Raw genomic sequence first — 17,661 nt, 5'->3', positions numbered from 1 at the left:
TCTGTAGAACCAAAGGGAGAGGACTAAGCATCCTGCCATGTCTGGGTGGGAAACCAGTGCCTGTCAGCAGTGTTCTGCTCTGATCAGGTTGATTAGGAGACACAGACATCATAGACTGTTACTTAAGGAAAGAAACATCAATTTGAGCCATATATATAAAGGCTGAAAGGGGAAATGAGCCAGACCCATCTGTACTATATATATATCCATGCAGCGACGAGCACTGAAGAAAACAGTGAAGTCAAAAATCAGGTTAGTATGCTTATGGCTGCATTTTAGTGTCTTTTTTTTTTTTCTTTCACAGGTTTACAGTTTGTAACTGAGAACAAAGCTCAGCACTGCTAAACCATGGCTGTTCCCCTTTCTCATTCAGACTTTCGGGATACATTTGTACTCTGTTTCCACATGATTGTGTTCTTGATCTCTGTGGGGTTTGTTTACTGTCAAATATAGTAGTGACATGTTGCTGAAGTGCAGAAATTATTCCTCTCTTCCAAGTTTCCTTCTGCTTGATGCAGTCACTTTGTGTAGGTCTCTGAGTGTTGCCAGGGAAACAGGGAGGGATGTTTGATGGGCTACAGTGTGCACTTGTTTCTGACAACATCTTGCTCAGTGGCAAGAATGGCAGTTCTTTACAAAACTGGAGATAGTGCTGCTGTGATCACCATTGCCATTAAAGCTGGTTTTTTTTTTCAGGTTTTTCAAATGAGAGATACAGAATTGGGGAAGGAAAAAAAAAAAAAAAACGCTTTATGATCCCTCTAAGGCACAGCAATAGTAATACAATATCCAGAGTAAGAAAAATTAATATTAAGTGACGTATCAACTCCAGCATTGCTGATAAGATTTTAGAAATAATGATGTGGTATGGCTTGCTAGCTTTCATCTCAATGAAATATATAAAGATTAATAATATAGATATTTTAAAGTTAATGTTATTGAAGACAATACTGTGCACTAAAGGAGATTTAATATGTTTATAAACGTAAACTGTCACTGATATATGCAAACAAAAGACGAAAGATTTTAAATAAATGTAGTGCCCAAAATCGTGTTCATCTGAGCAAATGGGGTGACATTAAATAGTTCACTTTGTTAAGCGGACATAAGTTTCTATCTCATGGATTAGGCAAGGATAAATTTAGGTGTTACATGCTTGTCTCACCCATGCAGGATGGGATTTTTCTCTTTGCCTTTTGTATTTTTTATAGCAGTTTTAAGGATTTGTCATCTACTTCCTATAAACCTTCTTCTCTGTTGCCAGGGATCTCATCCACATAATGACACAGAGTTAGTAAAATTAATAGAAACCCAGCTGGTGTGTATGAAAGAGAGGGGTGAGCTCCCTCAGTGCCATTTCCACGTGAGTTGTTATAGCCTGGTGGGAGCTCCAGTGCAAACCTCTGGCAGCTCGGCCAGTTTACAACTGCAGACCTGTCTTGGGATCCCTGCAGTAAATCATTGTTTAAATGCCTTCACTTGTGTACTTTCATTGCCTGCTTATATCAGTGTTTGTCCTTTTGCACGCAGTTTCTCTCTCACCCTTTGTGCCCATGAAGGTGCATCCCAGAGGTCCTGTGTGACCCCTCTTCCTCCTTAGGAGGGCAGGGGCTTCCAGGTCCCTGCTGTCCTCAGCTTCCTCTTTGGACCTTGTGAGAGAAAGGGCCATGGTACTTCTTTTCTTTCACTCTCAAGTCTTTGTTTACAGCATTTTTCTTCCTCATGGGAACAGAGCCAGGAACTGCAGTTACTACACCTAACCAGGAAGACCCCTGACCATTGTCCCAGCTAGTGTGACATTGGGGAGCTGGGCTGTGGGGTCCACTCTAATGAGCATATCAGGGCTCTGGTGTTTCTCCCTCATGTTCCCTGCTGCTTTAATCTTTGACACAGTACAGCTGCTTCTGTCAGGAGGAAAAATATTTATGGCCTTTTGTATCTGAAATTCCCTGTGCGATCAGGATTAGCTGGAGCTTAATATAATCTTGAAGCCATGCTGTCAATGTATGAACTACTTCTTGCTATCTCAAAAGCAAGATACATTTTACATTTCCCTGGTGGTTTTGCATTATTTTGCATAATTTTATTCACAAATGGTATAGCACTATGAATTCAATACCTTACTCACTACTTGCAGTTGCAAGCTGTTGATTTTATCTTGCTATTCCACAAGATACATGAATAAGCAGTTTTGTGGTTAGATGGTAGTTTTTATGCAACCTATTTCTTCAGTGTTCAGATCTGGTACAATGAGAAAGACAGGTCTCAGCATTTATGCAATTACCAATTGAAAGAAAGGTATCAGCAATGGACAGTGAGGTAAAGCATGTTAAAAATGCTTTTTCAGTGAGATTTGTGAGGTTTGTTTCCCAGCTCTACTCTGTGTACTGGGTGTTGTGTGGTATTTGGTTCTGTGATTAGGACCTGAAGAACTCCCCTATCTTGCATGGATAGTTAAATTTAATGCATTAGTTTCAGACACTTAGATTATCATTTTCAATAATTAGGGACATAAATTATGTTTAGATGCTTACACGATTAAAGTATGATTTGGCTGAACAGTGTAATTTCATGTTTATGGTGAAGCTCTTCATGGCGATTGATGATTGAGAGTCCTGACTATTTCCTGACTGCTTGCTTACACCATGTCTGAACTGAATAGTTTGCATTGTAGTAAACTCAAGGGGTTTATTGCTTATCACCTAATACTACGTGTGTGCTTGTTCTGCTTCTTTCCCTGCTAGGTTACTAAGCCTAAACTAGGGTCGTACCGCAAAGATACGTGTGTGTAGCTGCGCGTATCAGCTTTTCATTGATGGCTGCCTACTAAACTCTTGTTCTCTGACATCATTCCTGTCTTCTCATTGCTTAAATTTCCAAACATGGAGACTGATGCCACTCAAAAACTTGTGTAGTTTGGACCTGAGAGTGTGTTATAATATCAGGAAACCTACAGGAAACCTTTTTTGGGTGCGTGCAGCTGTGGAGATCATGAGTTGGATTTTCTGTGAAAGAGCAAACCAGGGAAGGGCAGAAAGTCTCCTTTTCTGTGATGAGCTTTAAATTGACCCATGGACTTGTTTAGGTCATAGGCCAGGATTTTGGACAACTTTTTTTTTTTATTACAGTTTTAGTCAAATTCCAATTGGCTGTTCAAAAACTGTCATAAAGGATAAAAGAAGCACTGCCCACGTGCTTCTCTGATGCATCTGTGGAAACAGAAACAGCATGAGTGAGCAAGTGAAGATACAAATATGAGGAGGGTGGTGATGTGGGTGCTGTCAGAGACTTAGCTTGCATGACACAGCGTGCAGGAAGCTGGTAGTTCAGCATCTAAAAACCTCATCTGCTTTGTTACTGGTTTTATCACTCACACAGAATTTCTGGGGAGGATGTATATCAGAGGTATGGAGGTGCCTCTGGTGTATAACAGGTGCTTGGATGTGTCAAGTTCTGTGCAAGATAAAGTTTCAGTACAGAAGAGGGTCCTCATCACCGGCCCTCTAGTAAAAGCTATGTGTTCTGGGACAAGGGACTTCGCAAAGGGAAAGGAAATAATACTTTACATAACATCAGTACCAACTGCTAAATTAATTATAGTGTTTCTGGTATTTCTGATATTCATAAACTTTTTGCCAACTCTGTTTATTAGCTGCTGAAATACATAGCTTGCATATAATAACGGCACATAAAGATTTCCTTTTCTGTTTGTACTGAAAAAAGTAGTTCCACCAGACCTGTGAAAGGAGAATGTTGTTTCTCACTTTGATAAGTTCTCTTCCACTGAGCAGCTGTGAAGCATTGGTGTGTTTTGCATACCAGTGTATCTATAGGAGCAGGATTCAGTACCAAGGAGAAAAATTCATCAACTGAAGTGATTGAATCTTGGGCCTAATTAATATTAATTTCTGGTTTTCCTTCTTTATGTTCATTATCAAGATCTTCAGTATACAGGAAACGATTTTACTTCAGATACAACATTATCTTTCACAGTCTCCATTCTTGTCCTTTCTAATGGTGGGCATTATAAATTTAGCAGTGAGATGATGTCTGCCTATTATTACTTCAGGAAAAAAAAATCAAAACTCTTCTAGGGCAATCAAAGCCGAATTTAAAGAACTGAACAGTTCTGTCTACAGTTAAATGATTTTAAATATATTTCTGCTGCATCATCATAGTTCAACAGAAATATGTTAACAATCTCATGGTACCTGTCTGGTTTATTATGAACTGGTCTAGAATTCATCTAGTATTATGATGCTTTGCTTTTCAGAATACTGTGCAAGCTTCTCAGGTTTAAATGTAGTTGAAATGTTGTGTAAGGGCCTCTTTTTTTATTATTTGTTCCAAGTGTGTAATCCTGTACAAGTACCAGTTTGTTATGCCTTCCTTAGACAAAGCAGCTTTTAAAGTTACCTCCCACATATGTAACTTCTTCCCCCATCCCAGGTGATTTTTATGCTCTATATGAGGATTGAAACTTGCCCAAATCTCTTCCTTTCATAGCACTTGACGTTTCAGTGTGCTGCCTGGATGCACACAGATGGCTCAGTGGGAGGAAGCAATACAAATGTGCTCAGCCTCGAAGGCCAGATTGCAAATGGCAAGTCAAATTTGGGATATACCAACCTTTCAGTGGTCTTCAAATCTGGCATGTTCCTCAAGCGTACCGTTAATTTTGTGTTACCCCTCAGTAACACTGGAACTGCAGTCAGGAAAAGAGCCTTTCTCAGATTCAGTTATGGTTTCTGCATTTGAGCATTCACGATCTTCCCATTTTGTGCAACACTAGCCTGACTTCAGGGCTTTATGTCTCTCAGAAGCAAAGCAATCTTTATAAGGACCTTGAATTTTCATGATGCATTGGTTTTCACTTCATTTCAATATAGCTTTTCCAAAAGCAATTTGTATTGGTGTAATGTGATTTTGAACTATGTGGAGAAAAGGTCGTTACTATGATTATATTCAAGGCAGATGTTGTTTATATTAGTTACTTTGCAGTAAAAGAGACACCTAGCAGCCTGTCTATTAATAGTATTTAATTTCAACATGATGGACAATACAGAAAGGTTTGCAAAAATAGTTGCAATATTGAGAGTATGTAGGCTGAGGCTTTTATTTTATTTGTGTGACATTTGGATTTATAAAAAAGTATTACTTGAAGAAAATCCTTCTAATTGGGAATAAACAGGAGTTTAGTATGGGATGGGACCGGCTGAGCCACTATGTTTGCTTGCCCAGCAATAGATGTTCAAATTATGTGTGATTGCATCTACTCTGTCTTTAGTAGCATAAATCTGTTATAAAACAGTAATTCACTAATGGGCATCAGAACACCCAGCAAGAGCTAGTAGAAAATGTTTACAGGTAACAAATCACCATGGAAAATAAATGTGTCCCTTTGTAATTCTTAGAAGGGAAGAATAGGGTGTGATCAGTTCAGAATTATAACTGATATGCTTGAATTGGCCATGGAAGTTAATAATTTAGGGGAACTGGATGGATGACAATGCCAAGGGAGCAGCTGCTGTGCAGGGAGAGAGCTGTGGCTGCTCGCTGTGCTCCCCAGTGATGCAGCCTTCTGCCAGAGGTGGGAATCCTCCTCCACTGCCCAAGGCACCAGCACACAGACACTTTCTAGCATGTGTATATTTATTCACAACCTTCCAAATTCTGCTTTTGCCTGAACCAAGTTAAACTGCCTTTAGCCACCCCCAGGGAGTTTCCTGCAGGCTTTGAAAATGCCTGGGTATAAATCACCTAGAACTGCTTCTGTTTCAGTTATAACAATTGCTTCATACCAGGCAAAATTGATGAATTTGAATTTGTGGTGCTGAGAGTAACATTGGGAAACAAGAGGGTAAAATAAATGTTTGGTATTATATTCAAATATATCTTGGCCTAAGAAGAAATTGTTATAAAAGCAAAATCTTCTCCCCAGTTTTACATAGCAGCAAAACCAATTTAAACTTTAACCTCCTTTCTTCCCTCTGAACTAAGTTGTGGTTTTGTTTTCTTTTTTAACCTTGATTCTATTTAATTTTAATGCTGAGCAAGGAATCGGGTATTTTGGAAAAATTACTCACTGTTGTCAGTAAACTTGCCTGTTGCACAGAGGCACAAATTCCTCTGGTAAAATCTTAGCAACAAAGAAGTTGGTGAAAAAAATTCTTGCTAGATTACACGTGGCCAAGATTTCACCCTTGATCTGTAGGTGGAATGCAAAAAAGTTGCCTTTGAAGCCACATGTGTTGTTACTGGTTAAAGCATGCTGCCTTCTCTCCTTCCCGGGCACACTCTGTAGCACGTAGGATGTGTAGGGCTGGGGAGAGCTTTCTCTAAAACCGTGAAGGGCATTTTTCCCATAGGAAAAAGAAATTGTTTTAGAGCTTGATAATTAACAGGAGTGGCTTAGAAATGAGAATGAAATGTTTTTATCATTTGTGAAACATTTCACAGTACAAAAGAAACTGACCATGTATCTGCTTTGGAGTGAAGCCAAGAGTTTCTCAGTGCACTCTCTATGGATAAAAGGAGTGAACACCCACCCCAAAATCGCCAGCAATTGAATGGCCAGGGAATATGTGTGGGCTGAAGCAGCCAGTCTGTGGCTGTGAACTGAGAAACATCTGATGAACAGAGTAGTGTTCTCCCCCACCTCCTCCACACAAGGAAAACCCCCTCCATCAGACAATTCTCAGGATCAACTAGTACTCAGTGTTTGGCTAACCACTGAGAAGCTAGTTCTATTTTAAAAGACATTGTGAGTAACCCTTTCAGGATCCAGTTCACAGATAAAGTTGCTGTAACTTGCAGCACCATCAAAGTGATCATTTTTTGGAGAACTCGCTTCTGATGAATACACGTCATTGTTGATTTCTGAAGCCTTATTTTTCTGTGTCAGTTTGTGCCTTCTAAGGACCTCAATGAAAGGCTAATATTAGTCATGCCTATTGATCTAGTCATTGACTAGTAAAATTTCTTCTTAACCTGGCTGTTCTCTTTTCTAGAACATCAGAGGATGGAAGCAGGCTGTCATTAATTGTTTACTGTTTTGATTTTGTGCTTCCTTCCTATATTAAGAATGTGATCTTTTAATGAATGAGCCTAAAATTACTTTTGTTTGGTTTTTCTGTGTGACAGCCTTTCAAATGCCAGGTTAGTTTATTTGCTTTGACATTCATATTGCATCCTTTTTATCTTGACTTATTAAGAGCTTATAAAATCTGCATGATCCAGACGAAAGAGACTCAGGTGACAGTTATTGAATGAAATTCAAGATTTATGCCTTCTTTCAAAGGCTGGAACAAAGATATTTGTAAAATTATTTGAAGCTTCAAAAAGAGGATTATCAGGCATGGTGGATCTATATGTACTGCCCAGGGCAAGCCCAGCTGTGTAAGCAGTCAAAGCTTGCTTTATGGCCTCAGTTGAAGACTATGGCATAAAGTCCTGTAGCATCTAAGACTTGCCTGGATGCTGCTTGTTATGTATTGCATTAGTGACTGTTCTCCAAACAATAATAAACAAAATGTGTACTAACTCTCTTTATCTACAAAGCTACAAAGCTTTCTTTAGCTACAAAGAGTGACCCTGGCTTTTGTAATTTATGAATAATGTAATTCACTTGGGTGAAAATACCCATCCTGTACAAGTGAAGCCTCACAGGCTCAGCTTTTCACCGACTGATTGTTTTAAATTTTCTTTTGGTTCAAACCCACAAAACTAAATTTCAAAAATACTTGTAGTAATCTTTTCATGGCAGCTGTTTGGTTTGTTGAGTAGTGGAGTTTGTAAATGACAGGTGACTGGACTGCCAAAATCTCAACTAATCAAGCAATTATTTCTGTTCAGTGTAATATTTTTTGCAGAAGTTATCTTTTTGTTAGAGAAATTTGGAGTAAGAATGATATAATTTGTGTTGTTTACAGTGCCAGATATATTATCATGGCTTTTAGCTAGATTTTACCAGATTTCCTGTTAACACTGATCTGCACCTTTCTTTGCAAGTAGCCCCATTTGATGCATCTAGGAACTAATGATTTGGCTGCTTAACAAATTGCAATTATTGTGGATGTTAGCAAGAAAAAAAGGTGTAAGCTGTCAGAAGATAGATAAAAGGAGAGAAGTTTTTACATCCTTCCAGATGTAGATTTTTAAAGTATTTGGGTTGAAGAAAGTGAAAATGCAGCTTAAAGAAACAGTGGAGTCTGCAGTTCAAGAGAAGTATTTATTTATTTTTTTTAAACAAAACTGCAAACATACTCAACTGACCATAATTTCAAAATTACTTTTCATAGATCTACTTTGCAGTTGTTTCTTTTCATGGTGTACAACAAATGTAATTATCTTTTCTTATGGACTAATTTGGTTTTAAGGGTGAGAAAGGCTAGATTGTTTTTTTAATTAACATTCAGAGCAGGCAAAGAAGAGGGTGATAGTTACATCTATGATCTGGATGGGTAAACAGTAGTAAAGTGCAGTAATTCCCCTGTTTGATGCTCAAGTGCATGCACAGAAATTATTTCATTAATCCAATTTACCAGAAGAGTTAAAGGCCAGGTAATAATTTGGAATTTTATGGGAATGTGTAATATTTCAGGTTTATGTTGCATTTTCCTGCAGTGAATTGGAGAACTCAGAAAATAAAGTAGCCACTAATATTTTCTTTGAGCCTTGAAATTTTATGCTTTTCAGGGTTTAAGGAAGACTTCCAGCTTAATATCATGAATTGCATTGAAGAAAAACATTATAATGGCCTTCATCTGTATGATGCCTCCATATAGGAAAATGTCTTTAGAAAACAGTTGTTTTGGTACCTAACTGAAAATATACAGCTCGTGTCCCTGCTCCTCAGCTGTCTGCAGAGCCTGTAGCCAGCGCTTTATTCAGATCCTGTTCTTACCAACACACCACTGAAATCCTTCTGATCCAGGGGCGTTTGCTGCCCACAGACTGGCTTCCAAAGCTGTGCTGGGGATGAAGGATCCATAGCTTGGATACTACGCTGCGTGAGATAAAGAATCTGCAGGAGTTTCCTGGCAAGATAAATCCAGTCCTGTTCCTGTCATTCAGCCAAATGGAAACATGCTGACTCTGTATGAGTCAGGGTGGGGTGTTTTATGGGAGAGTGAGTGTTGTTTCCAAAGGAATTATAATAGCTCTTCCACTCCTAGCATCATAGTAGTCAGAGTATATTAGCAGGGGGTTGCAAGCTTTGTGCATTTAAATGGACACTTTATCCTGGTAATCAGTTTGTTTTTCTGAGTTACTGTTCCCTTATAAGCCCTTGTTCTTAGTGATTATTAGCATAAAATATTTCTGCTGCTGTTCAGATTTGCTGCTGAATTTAGGACAGATCCTTTTTTTATTTAAGCATGATCGCAGTAAAATTTCCAGTGGTTCAGTGAAATCGTGGGCTCATGTTAGAGTTAGGATATGGATATATGACCCAGAACTGTCTCATGATCAATAAAGGAAATATTGAATTTTAAACCGTCATAGCAAAAGCTACCAATAATTTTTTTTTCTGGTCATGTAATCAAAAACGTCCTCCAGGAAAGACGTTTGCATTAATGAATTCAGCAAGTCTGTTGTTTGGTGCTAAACAAAATATGGCAACAAGAGATTTTGGGGCCAGTGAAGTTTTGATGTTTGTTAGAATTCTAGTGTGGGATATTAAAACTGCAGCTAGTGCTCTCCATCATACAAGGTGAACAACTTGAGTCTTGTTTGTAGCTAAAAGGCCAAGAAGATGATCCAAAAGGAAATGCCGGTGGTAATGCCTGTACGTGCAAGGGTTGTATATGAATATATGCCACTGCCCGTTTTTTCCTGGGGTGCATTTCACAGTTACCTGTCTGCAGGGACATTAGAAGCAGCTGGAGCAAAATGGAATTCTAAGGATAAATGTAGAAATAAACCACTCTGATTTTAAGATGTAATATATGTTTATATTGTATTTGTGATACTTTCCTCGTTCAACTGAGAATTGCATCTTTTTATTGTGTATAATCTTATGGTTTTATTCATTTCAGACAAGCTCTATATGGGACCAGGGCAACTGTACCATGATCTGCAGAACCTTTTACATGATTTGAATGTACTTGGTCAAATTAGTCAATTAATAAGCAACCTTAAAGGAAACTATCAGGTAATAAACAAAGCTGGATTTATTTTTCAAGTCTGTTCTTGTAAAGTAGTATAGTTGTCTCTCCCTAGGGTCTGTGCAAGACATTCTTTAGTTCTCTCTGCAAAAAGTGGAATAAATTTTACCTCTAGTAATGCATTTGCTGTTATCTGTTAAGTGTTATAAATAGATTACAGCTGTCCTTCTAATCTTGTTTTTCTTTATTGTTTTTAAGTGTGGGAGGATGCTACAAGTGTCTGCATTTGTTCAGTAGCTGATAAGCTTATATAGAAACGAATTACATTTTGATGTTAAGAAATTGGATTCTTGCAGTTAGACATGGTAGTAGGAGGATGGTTGTTTGGAGGAAGTTCTTGATCCTCATCCAAGCTCATAATCATGGCTTTTGGGAGAAAACTGTACTTAAAACTGAGTATAAATCACAAAAATATAAAAAGATTTTCAGAAGAATTTTGAAAGTATCTTGCTTTAGCTTTGTTCACATCCCTTTGATTTAACTTATATTCTGGCAAACAAATACAGTGCTTAACACCAAATGAAGTCTTGAGACTTCAAACAATTACTTTTTGCTTGATTTTTTATGTTTTATATGTGGTTACATATAATTTTTAACTCCTACCTGCCACCACAGGTTGCAAATGTGTGTATATGTATGAATATATGAAAGCTGCATTTCTCTTGACATATCTTGGCATCAGTCAAGGCATTAAATAAAACATAACATTTTGTGAAAAATGTGTACTCTGAATGAAGTTTATGGAAACTACTTTTGGACAAAGCTTCAAAAGTATTAGAAGGTGAATTTCATCTGCATAATTGGGAATATGTATAGCACAGATACACTGTAAGACATTCTCCCATCACCATATAAAAACCTGTTTGCCTGCACTGACAGTCAGAGCCAACTACACTTAAAAAACTTGAAATTCAGTCATTGTTTCCAGGTAGATGTGTGGAAGATCATTACAAGAATTTAGTTGAGGAATGAGGTCAGCTTCTTTATTTTTGAAAAACACTTGTCATAGAATTCTGATGGGGAAAGTATTTGTACTTCTGTGTACTTGTTAGTCTTGATGCTTTGTAGTATTCAGGTGAGCTTTTACTCTCTGCAAGAACACTTACCTTGCAGTGAGCTAATGTTTCAGCATCTTAAACAGATTTAGACCACACATCTTCTGTGATGGGTCAAAGATTTTGACTCAAAGATTTTAACAAAAGCATATTTTCAGTATGATTTGTAGATGTTTTCACATCTAGTGTGACATTGTCACAAGATTTTCTTTAGTAGCAGAATTTATGATGCTGGAATAAAGTAAAAGGCTTGTGCATATATCTGATACAAATTTACCTTTTTTAATTTGAAAATGCTTGGGAATGTCATTTATGTATCATGAAACTGAGCAATGTGAGATTAAATAAAATGAATTATGAAATACATTAGAAAATATTGTACAGATATTTCTGAACTGTGTTTACAAATATGGCTAAATTATCCATGAGGGAAATGTGGTCTAATTGAAGCCTGTGTGTCATTTTTTTCTATATGCAGGAATCACCTTATTTTCCTGCTTGCAACAGCCTGGTTGGCTGGTGTTGAGTCTTACTCTTTTTAATTTTTCAGAACTTAAACCAATCAGTAGCTCATGACTGGACCTCAGGTTTACAAAAACTGATTTTGAAAAAAGAAGACGAAATCAGAGCGGCAGATCGCTGTAGAATTCAGCTGCAACTCCCAGGAAAACAGGACAAGTTAGTAGAAGTCTTGATTATGAAACTTTCTAAATTGATTTATGTGTTAGGTATAGACGTATGAGTGAGGATGTGGGAATCTGTAGCTCTTCCCTCCCTTCTGTCTCCATGAGAAGCCCCTGACGTTTGCTCTTACGCCGTTATGCTGGGAGCTTTAATGTTCCAGAGCAGCACTGTAGCTTTTCTCCTGTTCCTCAGCCCAGTGTTCTGCATGCAAGAAGCAAGAGAGGAACTGTGGCAGTGACAGCTAATAGGAACCGGTCTCTGTTGTATTCCTTCACCAGTTCCTCTCACAACATTTCATGTAAAGTATAGGAAGATGGACATAGGGCATATCATAGCCTGCACACTTCAATCAGAGCTGAGTCTTTGTCTAGGTGTTCGAAAATAATGAAATTTCATCTTGCTCAATGTTTTTAGGCATGGCTGTATTCATACCCAACACATTTATAGTGCCTTTTTTTTTTTTTTTTTTTTTCCCTGTATTGCAGGTCTGGGCGGCCAACTTTCTTTACAGCGGTGTTCAATACATTTACCCCTGCCATCAAACAGTCTTGGATCAACAATTTACAAATGGCTAAATTGGCCCTTGGTAATTCCTAGTTACTCAAATTTCTTATAAATTAAAATAGCTCTCAATTTACAGTGTAATTAATTTATTTTTAGTTTTTGGAGAATGATTTCCCTTTTTTGGTGAAAATGTGTCTGTATGTGTTTAAAATTGCAATACAGTAAACAGTAGTGATCGTGTATCACTACAAAGTAATAACATAGATAAAACAGGGCACTCATTATGAAGGAATATATTTTCAACAGTATCTTAATGAAGTCTAGTATTCATTACTAATTGATGCATTTAAATCAACACAAATAATCTCCAAGTTAGAGCAATAAAAAATATGCTGTCTTGTGATGTTATTAGTCTCCTGTGTTTGCACGGGGGGATAGGTTTCCAAAAATACTTGGACTTTTCAATGCCTAGTTAAGAAACATCAGCTTGCTTGAAAGCGGTTTTCACCAGCACATGGTCAAAATAGAGTGCTTTTGTGATATCTCACGGAAGACAAGCATAGTAACAAAAAAGAAGAGAGAATGGATGCTTCCATCATTCCAGGAGGAGGATCCATATAATTATAATAACTTGCAGTTGGTAGTGATGTTACTTAAACAGACAGAGAAATGCAGTTCAGCAAACCCAATTTCCTAGAGTCTGAGGTTTGATGTGTCTTTTCCTCTTTCAATATTCAATTTACAAGAATATTAAGAGACTACGCTTAACATTTTGCTAATGTAAGGTATTCTTGTTTTGCAGTATCAGTATGTATGTAATCTACTCAACTGAATTTTTGCTCAGTTTTATGTTGTCATTTATGCATCTATGGCGTAAGAACAGCTTGATCTGTATTGACTAGTCCTGACAGAATTCTTTTCTGTTCCTGTGGAAAGGTGGAAGTTATTATTCAGTGAAAGGATTGTGGAGTGTATATTGTTTGTTCTTTCCATTACAGCGGAGGATAACCTGTTAGGTTGGTTTTGCATAGAAGATGATGGGAATCAAATCAAAAAGGAAAAACATCCTCTCCTTGTTAGACACATGCCAGTGATGATGGCCAAGCAACAGGAGTTTAAGGTGAATGGAATTTTGATATGAGATTACAATAAGGTTTTTTTGGTGATCTGATTTCTGAAGAATGCCATGTTGTAAATACATCTATAGTTCACATTTGTTCGTTCTCTTGAGTGGCTACCTTGGTTTAAGACGATTAGCAATTAAAGGTCCAGAAGACTCAAAGAAAAATGCTGCAATCTTTGAGGCACTAAGGAGCTTGTTTATTTTTACATAGTATGACATTCACTTTCATATGTAAGTGAATCACTCAGTGTAAACAGAACTGATGGGAATTTTTAGTTAGTCTTGGGATTTCCAAGTGTGTGTTTGGGGCTTAGGAGTAACCTAAAGCTTTCAAAGAGCAGGAATCTGATTTCCTGGTGTAGCTATCCTAAATCCTCCTCAAATTTCTGATTTTTATTAGTGCAAAGAGAACAATATTTTTAAAATATTTTTTAAAAAATATGTTTCATGGAATCTTATGTAAAATGTTATATTCTGAACAATGATATAGAAATTATCTTAATGGTTCATTTCCTAAAACAATGTGTCAGTTTGAAGCCTTATTGACCACTGACTTTAATGATGAAAAGAAGTACAACACCAAAAAAAAAAGATGGAAGGGAAGAGTGCTGGATGCTATTTTTCCTGTGTATCCACAGGATTTCTTATTAACCAGCAGTCAGAAAGTCTTTTGCGAAGAGAGTAATAAAATAAAATTGATGTGTGGATAGAATCCCAAAGCGGAGTTAATGTCATTGCATGGGTGCTGCTTAAAGAGACTGCAAGCCCCCAGTGCTAGAACAGCCCACACAGGAGGGCAGCTCAGCTGACAGCTTCACTCCAAATGTGAGTATACAAGTATACAAATGTTGGAGGAAAATAATTGGTGGTTCAAAATGCAATAGAAATGTGTAATGGTGCTAAGGCAATCTTTTTGTATGACACTGGTTTTCAGAGCAGCAGAAGTTTACTGGAACTCTCTGATTTCCCATACAACCACTCATGCTTCTTTTATTAAACAGCTTCTTCTGTACTGACTATGTTCTGGTAGTCACCACTGGTGAAATAACCAACTAATTTAATTTTTTTTTCAGAAACTTAAATTATGCATTTATTTCCTTAGAGCCTAGGCATTTGTAAGTCCTGAAAATGCATGCCAGGATCTGTGAAGGCCCAGGCTCAACTCCTGTAATCAAGTTAGAACAGAGTCTTCTTATTTTGAAAGGAAAGGGAAGTTTTTCACCTTTACAGTTGGCTGATGATCTTTGCCTTGGTCACCTCGGGAGGGCAGAGTGTGTGACAGTATTTGCCTCAGCCCTGGGCTAACTTTGCCAGTTTTGCAGCTCCTGGGGGTGAGCCCAGGTGTCATTCCTGGTTCTCCCAAGTCCTTGATATTGACTTAAGTATGACTTAAGTATTACTGCAGCCTCAGCTGCAGTTTGGCTCTCAGGCCCCCAGCTCAGGGCAGGAAGAGAACCTTTGCTTGGCTAATGGTGTTTGCTGGCTGTGTGCTGCTCAGGCTGCCCAGTGCTGTGTGGAGCCATCAGAGCAAGCTAACATCCCGGGCTTCTGTCACAGCTGAGAGCTAAACTACAGGGTTTAACTAGGGAAAAACCCCTCACTTTTGACTGCGACACAGAGTGACACAGAGGTGTAACAATGAGCCTGGGAAATATCCACCATGCACACAGCCTTTATTTTTCACTAGTGATATATTTTGTTGTCACAGCTTCTGTAAATCACCACAAGTAGATAGCTTCAGCATGTGTTAAATGAGACATGCTAAGACAGGCATAGATAGCTCTTTTTTTTTTTTTTTTTCTTTCTCTTTTTCTCATCTCTTGATTTCAATTTTTTAGTATATAGTGAATTGCTTTGCTGAATAAATAATGTTTTTTCTACTAAGGCGAATGACCTTGCATGTCTGCTGACTTCGAGGAGACTTACAAAATTCTTTGCATTTTGGAAAATTAAATAAACTTGGAATTCGTAACTTAACTTTTGCCAACTTGTTTTTTGTTTTGTTTTGGTTTTTTTAATTGTTCACTGTTAGGGGGTGATGTTGCCAGGCTATGGGGAGTTAATACTAAATGAGTAGCCTAAGTTAATACTGACTGAATTGTCTCTAACACTACAATATAAGCATAAGGACATTGCTGTCCAAGATGAGAACATTAGTTTGAATTATAGAGACTCCTGTGTAAAAATATAGTATTACACCTCATTAGAAATCTTTTTCTTCTCTACACAGTTATGAATTACTTTTATATATTTTGAAGTGTTTACATAAGCCTTAGGAAACTGCTGTGGATATTAGGGAAATTAGAAATCCATGACTAGTCATAGAAATGGGGGTTTTTTTAGATCCTTGATGCTTGAATGATCTTTGGAGTTGAGATGGACTTAAATATAGACCTTGAGTCTGGTGTTGCTTTCATTTTATTTTTTTTTATGGCGTGCATGATAAAATCATGAGGATTGTTACTTATTTACTGACAATAACGTGGTGACATGAGATTGGAAGGGAATTCAATTCAGATTGAAGTCTGAAGAATGATAGTACTAGCATTCAAAATGACTAAGGCTCCTGGAGAAATAATTTGAGGGGAGAGGAAAGAAAAATAAAAAGGATGACAGCAGGACAGACACATGGGTTGCTCAGGGAGAAATTAAGAGTTTCATAAATCCAGATTGAAGAGGTGGTTTAGTTGGTGTGTTAAAGTTATTTTTAATAGACCAGCAAGGTAAGAATTGGTTAGGAATATAACATTGTTACAGAGAGCAGTCATGAATGAGATGTGTAGAAACACAAGCTTCTGAAGAGGCAACCATGGTGTAGTGCTGCTACCAGCTCTGCTAGAATAATGTCTTCAGGTGAGAAAACTCTGCACTCTTAAATATACACATGAGGCTGATACATCTGCTGGAGAGATGCCCGTTGAAAAAGTGACAATAATAAGTTTAAAAACAAAAATTTGAAAAAGCAATTGTTTAAAAAAATTACATGTAATTAAGTGATAATGTTAATTTAGCCTAATGAAGAGGTGTCTCAGGCAGGGTCATGACATACCAGCCTTACATGTAAAAGGACACTGCAGAGGAAGAGAAGTACCTGGTGTCTGAGATGAGAGGTAACAGGCTAATGATTACATCAGGGATGGTGTCAGGCTGGGACATGAAAAACTTCATAAAAATCACAAAGCATTTGAGCAGGTCAGCAGAAGACAGTTTGTAGTCTTTGGCCTTGAAGGTCTGTAGGGGTAGATAAGGAATGTGTCAGGAGCAATATCTGTGCAGCTGACCCTGCCCATGGGAAGCTGGGTGAACTAAACTGACTCCTTGCCTTGTGAGATTCTTTGATATCCTTAAATTACTTTAGTTAATTAACACCTCAAATAGACAGAAACAGGCATATTTTTTTAATGTGCTAACAGCTCTCTTGTCATCTCTTGAAGATTGAATGTGCTGCTTATAATCCTGAGCCATACCTTGCTGGAGAAACAGAGGCAGATTCCTGTGCTGTGGAGCATGGTTTTCTTTGGGTAAGTGTAATCTTTAAAATCTGAAAGTGGTTGTCTCCTGTTTCTTTCCATTGCTTTTTGTGACTCTCAGCAATGTGTAGATACGAAAAAAATGTTGGGTTATTTTTTTCTCTTTGTTTATTTGTTTAAAGGTAAAGGGGTAGCTACTAATTTCTCCATGTGATCTGCCTGGTGTCCATAGGGTGTCGGTTAAGTGTGTGTGATTTGTGCAGCGCAGAACAAATTCCAAAGTGCTGAGCACATTCAGAAGGGAGTTACGTGCTAATTTGTAACAATTGCTGCTAAAACCCATATAAGCTTACACTGTCCTACTGTCTGTTTTCGTATTTTAAGAATGTTTTAGCCAAAAATAATCTACATAGGAAAAAAACTTACTCTGCATATTGCTATGACCCCAGATATGCAGATATTCCAGCAGAAAAAAATGGGGTGGATAGAAGGTGTTCTTTTAAAAAAAAAGGCAAACTAATGATTTCAGGAGCTTTTCTAGTTACTACAATACTGAAATTTTAAGTGAACCCTTGTGATTTAAAATTTAGAAATAGCTTTTCTTGGTGGTCTTTTTCAAGGCAACCCATATAATTTCCTTCAGTCTTTGCCATTTCTAA

General features: G+C 37.6%; 1 protein-coding gene across 3 annotated transcripts in view; it reads left to right on the top strand.

Moving 5' to 3' along the window:
• The window catches only part of ARHGEF10 (Rho guanine nucleotide exchange factor 10), a 110,463-nt gene that overhangs the window by 64,073 nt on the left and 28,729 nt on the right, over positions 1 to 17,661 (top strand). For all 3 annotated transcript variants that reach the window (XM_040058581.2, XM_040058582.2, XM_040058580.2), the window contains 5 exons: positions 10,038 to 10,153; positions 11,772 to 11,899; positions 12,391 to 12,491; positions 13,408 to 13,529; positions 16,967 to 17,053. In XM_040058581.2, coding sequence (XP_039914515.1) covers positions 10,038 to 10,153; positions 11,772 to 11,899; positions 12,391 to 12,491; positions 13,408 to 13,529; positions 16,967 to 17,053 — 554 coding nt within the window. The remainder of the gene's footprint in view (positions 1 to 10,037; positions 10,154 to 11,771; positions 11,900 to 12,390; positions 12,492 to 13,407; positions 13,530 to 16,966; positions 17,054 to 17,661) is intronic.

Source organism: Hirundo rustica, chromosome 3 (assembly GCF_015227805.2).
Source record: "Hirundo rustica isolate bHirRus1 chromosome 3, bHirRus1.pri.v3, whole genome shotgun sequence".
In the NCBI taxonomy this organism is placed as follows: Eukaryota; Metazoa; Chordata; class Aves; order Passeriformes; family Hirundinidae; genus Hirundo; species Hirundo rustica.
The sequence above is the reverse complement of the archived record's forward strand: the minus strand, read 5'-3'. Positions and strand labels throughout refer to the sequence as shown.